At 43.4% G+C, this 12224-nt stretch overlaps 1 protein-coding gene across 3 annotated transcripts in view; it reads right to left on the bottom strand.

Moving 5' to 3' along the window:
• Positions 1–12224, bottom strand: part of dgcr2 (DiGeorge syndrome critical region gene 2) — a 28385-nt gene that overhangs the window by 2524 nt on the left and 13637 nt on the right. For 2 of the 3 annotated variants that reach the window (XM_055656002.1, XM_055656001.1), the window contains 4 exons: positions 10326–10508; positions 7181–7384; positions 5800–5952; positions 1601–1840 (listed from right to left, as the gene is read on the bottom strand). In XM_055656002.1, the coding sequence (XP_055511977.1) occupies positions 1601–1840; positions 5800–5952; positions 7181–7384; positions 10326–10508 (780 nt within the window). The remainder of the gene's footprint in view (positions 1–1600; positions 1841–5799; positions 5953–7180; positions 7385–10325; positions 10509–12224) is intronic. The other variant, XM_055656003.1, reaches the window with a different exon arrangement.

Genomic DNA, 12224 nt, shown 5'->3' with positions numbered 1-12224 from the left:
TGTTGCCATTCCATCCAGGCCACATTTACCCTGAAGGGTTCTGATCCGAAACATTACCTATCAACATTCTCCAGAGAGGCTGCCGGACACACTGAGTTACTCAGTACTTTGTCTGTTTTGTGTAAACAAGCATCAGCAGTTCCTTGTTTCCACAGGCTAGAATTATGCTGGGTTAATACTGATCAGACGTGTAATTGTACCAACCTTACCACCGGGTGGCACCACCATCGTGGCAGCCTCGCCAACAGTCCTTTCTACTGTTTATTATTATTTTACGTTTGTTCTAAAAGTTTGTTTCAATGTTTCTTGGTTAGTTTATATGGGGGGTGAGAGGGGAAATAGGAGGAAACTTTTTTTTCAGTCACTTACCTCGACGGAGATGTGATTTTCTCCATGTCACATCTCCGCGGTCTAACAACATGGAATGGTGCGGCCTTTCCTGGAGACCGGCCCGGAGCTTCAAGCCGCGGGTGCGGCGCAGACATACCATTGCGGAGCTGGGGATCCTTTGCTAAGGATCGCTAGAAGAGCTCCGACCGCGGGGCCTGTGGACTTTAACACCGTGAAGCCCGCGGTTTCTGGTAAGAAGAGGCCGACTCGGGAGCTCCATGCACGTGGAGTGTTCCAATCTGTCCTGACATTGTAGTTTCAATCACCCCGACGTGAGGGCTTGGACATCGGACCGTCGGCAGCGAACTGAGGAGGGTTCAAGGCCCCGACCACCATGGGTGAACAAAGGAGGAAGATGACTGAACTTTATTGCCTTTCATCACAGTGAGGAACGTTGTTTCCACTGTGGTGGATGTTTATGTTAAATTTATTTTATGTGTGTATTGTGTTCTTTTCACTTAGTATGGCTGTATGTTAACTCAAATTTTACTGTACCTTAGTTGGTTAAGTGACAATAAACACAAACCTGAACTTGCACATATGGAGCAACCAAGGGGGGGTATCCCATCCAAAACCATCTTCCAAACTCATAATCTTACAACGTAGTAGAGAAAGGGAAGGGAAGACCATTACCTGCAGGTCTCCCTCTTGGTTGCAGAGTATCCTGAAACTTGCCACTTAACAGGAATGTGTGAATACCTTCAAATTCTGCAGCGTTTCACGGGAGAGGCTCATAACCATCTTCCCAAGGGCAACTAGGGATAAACTGTTGGTGCAAGGAATTGCAGATGATGGAATCCTGAGCAAAACATAGTGCTGGGTTAACTCAGTGGGTTAGGCATCATCTGTGGAGAGAATGGACAGATGACATTTCGGGTTGGGACCCCTCTTCAGAGTTATTGTACTGGGGCAGGGGAGTATACTTTGCCAGCAGGAACTACATGAATAAATAGATCCAGTATTGAAGAAATGTGCCAGATCTTTCAAGCATACCATAGTCCAGGAGATTGGACCACCAGATCTTCAAAATTATTGTCACCACAGATTTCCCCCACTCTAATTCCACGATTTGACTCGCGCTCTGAACCATGCAGCTACCTTTTACAGATAATGACGCTATGATAGATGGATAAGAACCATGTACCAGCCTATTCAGAATCATCATGACTATAATATCATGCTACAGAGAGATGGCGTAAGTCGGACCCACCTGGGCTTACACAAAGCATGCTGTTTGAATTGATGAATGCCTCATACGGAGGGGGTGGATCATCAGGATGCTGAATGTCTGGGTATTTATAAGCCGTGTATGGAGGTGGGGGATCGTGGAAGTGGAATGCTCCTCCTTCACCATCGTCAGAGAGATGCAGAGGAGTTAGGCCTGATCCAAGGCTATCTGGACCATAATCAAAGCCTGGCATTCTGCTTCGGGCGAGGTTAAAATGATGCACTGTGAAAGAAAATCAGAAAAATCAGTTGCAAATACTAGACCAGATTCAGTGCCAGCAAATGGCTACCAACTCCACATAGAACAGCTAACAAACCCCAACCTTTCCCTTTCATGCTGCTTTATGTGAAAATAGCCCCCCATTCCCCCATTTCCAATGTTCCCAGCTTAACTCCTCATTCCTCCACCAACTCCACTGTCCATGGTTCCACTGCCGGTCCCCTTCACGATCCCAGGGCCCCTTCACCACCCCTCTCACCCAGATCAAGTTATAACAGGTACAGATTTCAGAGGTCTGACTCAAATAACCTTGTTGGACAAGAGGAAGTTGTCTCACAGAAAAATTGTATTTACAATGAAACTAACACAAATCTGTCCCAAACCTTCAGGAAATTTAGCAAAGAAAATTTGACAATGACTACATATTGAGGATCCAAGGCCGTGGTGATCAATAGACTGGTCTAATGATAAGTTTCAAGATGCATCCTAAAATAAAATACAGGGAACAGGCCAAGGACTTTGGAGCATTGAAGCCAAGAAAACCACAATGAAGAGGCGTAGCAAAGTCAGGAGCCAAACTGGCTCAGCAAATAAAAATCCTGCAGTTTTAAATCAGAACAAATCTCAAGAAGCCTCCAACAAAATATGGGAACAATCCCAATGGAAAAGTAGAGCTTAGTAGATATATACAACAAATGGTTCAGGAATAGAGTCCCAGAGTGAACGAGCAATGGACTACTGGTCCTCTTGAACCTGCTCTGTCATCCCAGCTACCTCACCACCACTTTCCTGCAGTAACTCCACATCCCTCAAATCTCTTAATATTCAAAAATCAACCATTCCCATCTTGAATACACTCAGCAACTACGTTTCCTCTTCCCCCGAGGAGTGAATTTTAAATATCCTATACTTTCCAGGTGAAAGAATTTCTCCTCATTTCTATCCCGAATGGCTGACCCTGTACTCCGAGACTGAGCCAGGGGAAACAGCATTACTGCATCTACCCGGCAAGCTTCATAAAAATGCTTGAGATCACCTCTCACTCTTCGAAACTCCAGGGAGTAGAGCCAGACTTCTCAATCTCACCTTTAATGACAAATCTGCCTTCCAAGAATCAATTTGGTGAATCTTTGCTAATGTTGCTATCTTTCCTTAAGTAATGAGACCAGACCTCCACAAAATATTCCACATGTGATCTGACTAGGATCTGACACAGCTGGAAGAAAACTTCCACCCTTGAAAATAAATCCTCTAAACATTAAGGTTCAATTCAAGTCAAGTCAAGTTTAGCTTCCTAATTATGTGCGTTATCTTTCAGGGATAGAGTGTACAAGAACACCCAGGTCCCTGTGAACACCAACAACTTTCAACCTCAAATACTTAAAACCAATATTCTGCCTTTTCTCTATCAAAGTGGATGACCTCACTTTTCCCACACTTTCTCACATCTAAGTAAGTTTATCGGCCAAGTATTCACATACAAGGAATTTGCCTTGGTGCTCCACCCACAAACAACAACATGACATACAGTGACAGTTACAAATGACTCAGAAAACACTAAACATTAATAATAATAAGACATTAATGATAAAACACCATTGATCAAGCATGCAAACCAACCAAATACCAGATCAAAGGGAGGCTACAGATATTTGGCTGTTGAGTAGAGCAACTACTCATGGATAAAAACTGTTTTATGTCTGGCTGTGGCAGCTTTGACAGTCGGGAGTCACCTTCCAGAGGGAAGTGATTCAAAGAGTTTGTGGCCAGGGTGAGAGGGGTCAGCGATGATCTTGCTCGCTCGCTTCCTGGGCCTTGCAGTGTACAGTTCATCAATGGAGGGAAGGTTGCAGCCAATAACCTTCCCTGCTGATCGGACGATTCGCTGCAGCCTCCAGGTGTCTGCTATGTCTTTCCCCATTCACTTCATCTCTCCATATCCCCCTCATGCCTGTCACCTGGCTTTGCATTGTCAGCAAACTAAGATATATTATTATTTAATACCCGTGCACAAATCATTTGATATAGATTGTGAAAAGCTGAGGCCTAGCCTCAATCGCAACACCACCCCACCGGTTATGGCCTTCCAACCCAAAAACAACCCATTTAAACTTTCTCTTGGTTTCTGTCTTTTATCAGTCCTCAATCCATTCCAGCATTTTACCCTCAATGCTAATTTTGCTCAAAAGGCTTCTTCATGGCAGTTCATTGAAGGTCATTTGAAAGGTCAAATGCAACACACTTTGATGAGGTAACAGATAAAGGGCAATGATGTGAAGGCAATACAGATTTTCAGAAGCTACTTGTTAAAGCCTTACAAAAAGGTCGATTATCCCTTGGGTCTCTGTTTAAAAAGACCACTGACAAAACTGGCTCAGGAAAAGAACCAGTAAACAGTTGTTCTTCAGACAGCAGAGGCTAAAGTGATATTCCCCATTGGGTCAGTGCTGGCACTTCAGATTTTTTTCCTGAATTATAGACAGCACAGCAGTTTAGCTAGTAGAGCGTAGACAAAATTGCTGGAGAAACTCAGCGGGTGCGGCAGCATCTATGGAGTGAACCCAGCACCACAGACCCAGGTCCAATACTGACTTTGGATGCTGTTGTGTGGAGTTTGCATGTTTTCTTTATGGCTGTGTGGATTTCCCCCAGGTGTGCCAGTTTCTTCCCACATTCAAAAATGTGCGTGTTAGTACGTTAATCAGCTGCTGTAACTATCCCCTGGTGTGTAGTCGAGTCATCGAATCTTGGGGAAAATGGATAGGAGTGAGGGGGGAATAAAATAGTAGAATTAATGTAGGATTTACTCTGGTAAATGTGTGGTTGATGGTTGGCTCAGACACGGTGGACCAACGGAAGTGTTTCGAGAATATTGGTTTTAAAATAATTTGAACATGGGTTCAAAAAGTTACAAAGATCACCAAGATCATGGGAGGATTAAATAGAATAAATAAGAGAGCCGTTTCTACTGACAGATGATTCAAGGACTAGGGGACACCGCTTCAAAACAATGAGCAAATGACAATGATAGAGTGGTTATATAAAACTTCCTGTATGAATGGGTGGTGGCAACATGACTTTGATAGACACTTGAATGAAGATAGCAGGCAGTGATACAGGGAAATGGGACTCAATGGGCCAAACAGCTCCCTTCTATGCTGTAACCACTATGATATCAGGATAATGCCAACATGCAATATGGGGACACAGCTGGCAAAGCTGCTGCCTCCCAGCGTCAGGGACCCAGGCTCAATCCCGACTTCAGGTACTGTCCATGAGGAGTTTGTGCATTCTACCTGTGACATCATGTGTTACCTCCCACCTCCCATGGGAGATTAATTGTCTGCTGTAAATTGTGGTGAGTGTAGAATGTGGTAGAGGGGGGGAGGGGCGATGGAAATGTGGGGAGAATAAAATGGGATTAATATAGGAGTCATGTAAATGGGTAGAATAAGGTTGATGAAGGCTCAATGGGTCGAAGCGCCTGTTTCTGTACTGTACGATGGACCATGACGAGGAGCAATGATAGAATGAGGACTATTAGTGAAGACATTAGCATAGTTTCAGCATTCCAGTTCCAGCAAGGGATCTCTAGGGATCAAAATACTCAAATTTAGGGGCATGATGGAATGCATAACGGAGAGGGGTTCTGGTAAATAGGTAAACTGAAGCAAAGTCAAATGGTATCAGATGTCGAGTTGCAGTGTTCTTGATAGAAAGGGAATGGGTTGTAATGGGGTTATAAGTTCAATCAAAGAGTTGTATACCGAAGCTACAAGATTAGCTTCAAACAAATGTTTGGAGGTAAAGACGGAGCACACAGTAAAAATGTCCTCAGGGAAACGTGCTGGTACAGAGGAACATGATACAAGACAGAGCTGGATGTCATCAACAATAACTGGAGCTTTGAGATTTTATGATTAACAGTACTGTGTACAGTTGCTCTGTAAAAGAAAACTTACAGTTCCCCCCAATAAGAGACTCGATGCGTTCTCTCCGTCGTTGCCGTAACCGGTGGACCATGAAGAGGAGCAGTGACAGAATGAGGAAGGAGGAAATGCAGCTTACGATCAGACGCATTCCACTCGCCATAGAATCAAAAATGCCGCTGCCATCTGTGGGCATTGGGAAACACAGGGCAGTTACATTCAGCACTCCAGCTGCCTAAGATTTTCTTAGCTACTCAAATTGCAACTCCTCTGGAACGGTTTGCTTCGAGACACAGTAGGTTTTGAAGTGCCAGACCTCAAACCAAATGCACAATGTTATCTGAAACCAAAGCCTTTGTGATCTTAAATATTTCTTGCTAGAGCGAGTCGAATATGTGAAGGAAAGAACTGCAGATGCTGGTTTAAATCGAAGATAGACACAAAATGCTGGAGTAACTCAGTGGGACAGGCAGCATCTCTGGAGAGAAGGAATGGGTGACGTTTCGGGTCGAGACTGAAGAAGGGTCTCGACCCGAAACATCAACCATTCCTTCTCTCCAGAGAAGCTGCCTGTCCCGCTGAGTTATTCCAACATTTTGTGTCTATCCTCCAATATGTGAAGATTGGGTTGGGAGAATGTTTTGGTTTCCTCCCCCAACAGAGTATTCACTTGACACAAGGTTGAAACTGGTCAAAATCATTAACTTTCTCGTTGGCCCTGATGTGGTGGTTGCTAGCATCATTGAGGGGGAAGTGTGATGAGGGGCTTCACCTAGTCAAATAGACTTGAGCATGGAAAATGGTATTCAATTGGGGTAAGTTTTTGAAATAAAGGAAATAACTGCATTTACCACTTTTCCCCAACCCTGCTTTAATGTTAATTACTTTGAAGCTATTTCAACTGTTGGAATTTCTGTACAAGCTTCCAGAAACAGCAATGTGATAACAATCAGATAATCTGCTGTTGTGTTGCTTGTTGAGGGAGAATTCAAAGTGGAACAACCCACTCGTTTTTGGTTTAACAACTCTTTGATTGCCTAGAGCATGCAGTGACAGGAAATATTCTGGATCTCAAACTTGAATCCATGTTTTCCTGCTTCGGCTCCTTCACCAGGAGGATGCAACAGTTCAAGAACAAATGGGGAACGTCGAGAAAAGTTTGTCTCACTCGTACTGCCCACAAGAAGCAGCACGTACCGAACCATATCTGAATTTCCAGCATCAATTTTCCTCCACAGATACAATAAACTCTAGTCTGATCTTTCATGGAGTTGCTGCTGCCAATCTACAAATAGATTCTGGCATTAGGCACACTTGTAATGATCCACACTAGTGCTCAAGAGATACTAGTCAGTGATTCCCTGCTGCAGCCACTCTTTAAACCACATCACATGCTGGGTGGGAGTTGCTTTACCTGGGTCAAGACATGTGAATTTGCAGCATTCCTTTGGATCCTTTTCAAAGTGTTGACACCCTTGTGGCCGCTCACACAAAGCTGCTACACACATTTCTGGCTCGCCGTTGTGGCAGGTGCAGCTCAAGCATGGATCATTGCCCTTTGGAGTAAAGTACTTTCCCTCGTCTACCACGTTATCTTTTATATCCACACAGGTTTGACCTGGAACATAAGCACAAGGTTTGACATGTTAAGTGAGTAGACAAGGAGGCAGATGGGAGTATAATAGGAAAAGTGGACAATTATCCAATTCGTTGGCAGAATTTTTTTTTAAATGTTGTAGTAATCCCAACTATTGGGACCCAAAGTAATTTTCAGTAGCTTGCACATAGACACAAAATGCTGGAGTAACCTAGTGGGACAGACAGCATCCCTCGAGAAGGAATGGGTGACGTTTCGGGTCGAGCCACTTCTTCAGACTGAAAGTCACGGGTAAGGGAAATGAGAGATATAGACGATGATGTAGAAAGATATGCAAAAAAAGTAGTGATGATGATAAAAGAAACAGGGCATTGTTGGTTGTTTGCTCGGTGAGAACAAAAAGCTAGTTTGACGGGTGGGGGAAGGGATGGAGAGAGAGCGAAAGCATGGATTTACTTGAAGTTCGAGAAATCAATATTCATACCCCTGGGTTGTAAGCTGCCCTAGCAAAATAGGAGTTGCCGTTCCTCCAATTTGCGTTTAGCCTCACTGACATTGGAGGCCATTTCTTTGCCCACTTACCCAATCTGTCCAAGTGCTTCTGCTTCCTCTACACTACCTGGCCTTCCACCTATCTTGGTATAATCTTTGCCTTCTGCCATTCAGCCTGTCTTCAATGCATGCTAGTATCTTCCCTCTAATACCATGGGCTCTCATCTTGTTTAGCGACCTCACGTGCAGCACCTTAAAGGCCTTCTGAACATCCAAGTATACAACATCCACTGACTGTCTATCCTGCAATTTACTTCCTCAAAGCTTTATAGTTCTCTTGTATGTTGTGCACTTAAATCTTTGGGCTTTGGTATGGTGGATGAACAAAGTGGTTTGAAAAGAAAACAAAAAATAGTTGGAGTTAGAAGCAAAAACCAAACTGCTGAAGGAACTCAGCAGCATCTGTGGAAGTAAAAGGGTTGGCTAACATTATGGGTCGAGATCTCTCCGGAGACAGTTTCACCTCCTCTCTCCGGAGACAGTTTCACCACCTCCTCTCTAACTTGTGTACCTTCGATCTTCCAGCATCTGCAGTTCCTTCTTGAACAACATTATGGGTCGAGATCCTGCATCAAGATATAGAATATTCTGAAGATTCTGAGGTTTAACGTCCAAGAGTTAGAAACAGTTGCACGGCAGATGGAAAAAAACGATGTCGGTTGGTGAGGTTAACACAAAAAAAAATGGAGACGGCCAGAATAATACACTGCAGCTCAGAAACGAGAAAGAAGTCAGAAACAAACATTCACTGAGTTGAAGGATCAGTTGAAATAGTTGTCAGGGGCACCTGCAGGCTGATCAATCATCAGCTCAGTTACGATGAAAGACACAGCAGCTGGGGCTGGGTGTATTCCAGTGTCGGCCAGTGCATCGTCTCAAGGTTCAGAAGTCAGAATTTGAAACCCGAAACCGTGGGCCTAGCCACTCTCACTTAAAACGTGTGATGGAGGAAAGGGGATACTGCAAAATATTTGCCACAGAGCTCTAAAACTGAAAATAGCGTTTGGAAATCCTAATGCCTGAAACTTAGAAGTTGGAACGGCAAATATGGGCAATTTAAGTTTAAAAAGAGTTAAAAACAAAGGTTAAACCGATTCAGTGAAACAACAATGGAATAAAAAATGAAAAATGCAGATTAGGCAGCCTCTGTTGAAAGAGAAATAGTTCATCTTTTGAGTTGAAGACCCTTTATTAGAACAGTGGACTCTGCACATATAGCTTGAACTTAGACTAAAGTATAGCCAATAGCAAATCATTAAGCCTTAAGTAGTGGAAGGAAGAATGGGAGAGAAAGGACAAGAGGATGGTGAAGGATAAAGTAAAAAGAACTCAGGATAGAGTATCAAAGAAAAGATCTCAGGAGAGAGTTCTGCCCAAGATCAATTTGGAGTGGTCAAGGCATCCCACAGCCTGCATCACAGGTCCAACTCCTGGTCCACGGAGTGGAAAATCATTTTTACATAAATAGCTGTCACATACGCTAGCAAATAAAATTAACAAAACTGATTCAAAGACCGTGTTCAGGAATACATGCAGCAATTTCATGGAGCAATGCATCCAATCAAGATATTGAGCATCAAGGTATCAAGATATTGAGCATCTCATCAAGTGTAATGAGACAAAATTAATAATCTTATTGAGAGAGATCCTCTGGGGGAAAGTAATCATACCATCAAAAGTTTGTATTCCGTTAGAAATTATGAAAGAATATGACCAAGGCAAAATTAAACAAATATATAATCAAAAATACAGTAAACATACCAAGTCCAGTGGAAAATCAAGCCAATTTCCTCTGAAGTAAGTAACAGAGAAACTTGAAGTAACATTAATAAGGGGAATACATATAGAAATTAAGGGTGCTAAACACCAAATAGCCAATACCTGATAGTTTGTATCTTAGGGTTCTAAAAAAAGTGGTAGTATAGAAAGTACTTCCAGCACTTCCTACTTTATTTCAGATTTCCAGCATCTTTTGACTTCACTGATACTGACCTAATACACGAGTATCACACTAAATGAACCGTACCCCAACCACAGACCAATAAACATTCAAGCAAAGATACAAGGCACAGACCTAAAAAGCAATTCCTCTGTAGACAACTAAACCACAGAACCAAAGTACAGTAAATGCAAATAAATGGAGTAACTTCTCTCCAAACCACCATTTTCAAGCCATAGATTCAATTATCCACAAACCCCCTGTGAGGAAGTGAGCCACAAAAATCTGGCCTAACATTCCTCCCATTCCTGCATGCAGGTATGAACTGTGGGCAGAATTTGATAGATTGAACCTGCATTAGGTTGGAACCTCTGTGACATTTCTTGTGTTTAATATTGGCTGTAACTGGAACATAACAGTGACAATTGCGTGGGTTGACAGTTTCCAATTGGCAGGAGAATCACCACTCACTTCTTTTGCAGAGAAACGCCGACTTCTCATTGCAGTTCTCGGCATACCAGCTGTGTAATCCGTGGTGCCGCAGGCTGGGGAAGTGGGAGCATTGCAGCTGAGCACACAGCACATTTTCTTGCTCCGAGATGGTCATTCCAAACGTTGGCACCTGTTCTGGTGGAAGGAACACCTCCGTGGAACCTGGAGAGGAGAAACACTATTAAGCATGTACAATGCAGCTGAATGTGCATGAAAATAAAGCCATCTCTGCAAAACAGCAGGCCCAGTAAATCCATGCCAAATCATCCATCACTCTTTCTACTTAGTACCGCCAAACTATTTTCCATCTTTCAGAACTGCAACTGAGCCTTTATTTTATCTTCCTTTCTTTCTGCATAGGCAATTCAAAGGAAGGGGAGGAAGTTCTCTCCATTAATTCAGCAAGTTTGCTAATAAGTCCCTTGCCATACATGGTTTTTCTGCAGATCCATTATTACCACTGCTACCAACCAATGTCATGATCTTATTGTTGATACAATCTGTACTTATCAAATCCCATTTGCACAAGGTTTTCCCTGCACTGGATGGACAAGCTGCAAGCGTCTTTGAGACTAGCGTGCATTTCTCACTGATGCCCTTTCATGCCACGTCTCATTTTGTCCATGATCTGCAATTTTAGTTCATTTCCATTAAACTGGTTCTCTTGATTTGTTTTATTTTGCGTTCTTTCTCATGGTGCCTCTTAAATACATCATCGAGCTTCTCATGATACTAAACAGCTTTTAAGTAGCTCATCCCTTACTTGTCAACCTTCCTTTCCTCCCCAGTCAAATGGCCTCTGTGCTCATTTTCCTGAAACTCCCAGTTTGATTTATTCTAAAGGTTCATATCACAGCATGAAACAGCTCTGATCAAAGGAATTAATGATATGCCAATGTGACAACAGTATGACATCCTCCTTGGCATGAATGCAAATTGTGCTTAAGTTGACTATACTGGTGGCATGTGCAGCACATGTTCCCAAGAACAACAGATCTTACAAAATCACTGCCAAGATGGGTCAATACAGTATTTTATCTGCATGATATAGAGATGTATTACCACTGTGCTACTATGCCAGCTCCTTGTGGAGGTATCAGCCCACCAGCAGTGCTCCTGCACCAATGAAACAGCTAGTTATCTTATCACCACCTGGTTCGGTATGGAGAGAACCACCAGGAATGTACAGAGGCTGCCTGAGGATTAGGGTGAGCAGCATGGCCATTCACTCTTGCGAAACAGCAGCATGGCCATTCACTCTTGCGACACAGGTTGAGGGTTGCATCAGTCAAGTATGGTGTGACCATGATTGAAATTTGTTACATAGAGATTTAGCCTTGTTGGGGAGGGGCAAGAAAATAGAGGGAGAGGCATTAGCTCCGTCACATCAGGATGATGAGACAGACTGCAGGACCCCAGCGGTCTGCTCAGACATGGAGCTGCTGCTGCTGGTTGCCAGCAATGAACCCCACTCACTGTGTCAGTCAGGGTGCAGTCTTGAGCCTCATATCTTAGTTCTGAGAGGGCATCCTGCTCGTCCTAGTCTGCCTAATGCCAGCTGGCACAACAAGCAACTGCACAGTGATGAGATCGCAGTTTCATTGCTGTGGGGAGTGCCAGTGGAGGGCAGGGAATTGCAGCAGGTTCCCTCCACTGCACCAGCCTGCTCAGATGTCCGTTTTAACTTATGGCAGAATACATGTCTAAGTGTTTGGCCAAGAGCACTATAATAATCAGCACTCTGCAGGGTAGCACTAAGCTGGATACTGCCCCCCTCAAAAACTGTCCCTCTCATCTAACTTGATTACATTGTATTGGCTTTTCTCCTATTCGATAAATAGACCCAGACTTCCAGAGCTTTTCCATCCTCACCATTAC

Source organism: Leucoraja erinacea, chromosome 25 (assembly GCF_028641065.1).
Source record: "Leucoraja erinacea ecotype New England chromosome 25, Leri_hhj_1, whole genome shotgun sequence".
NCBI classification, from domain to species: domain Eukaryota; kingdom Metazoa; phylum Chordata; class Chondrichthyes; order Rajiformes; family Rajidae; genus Leucoraja; species Leucoraja erinaceus.
This window is presented reverse-complemented; position numbering and strand designations above follow the sequence as displayed.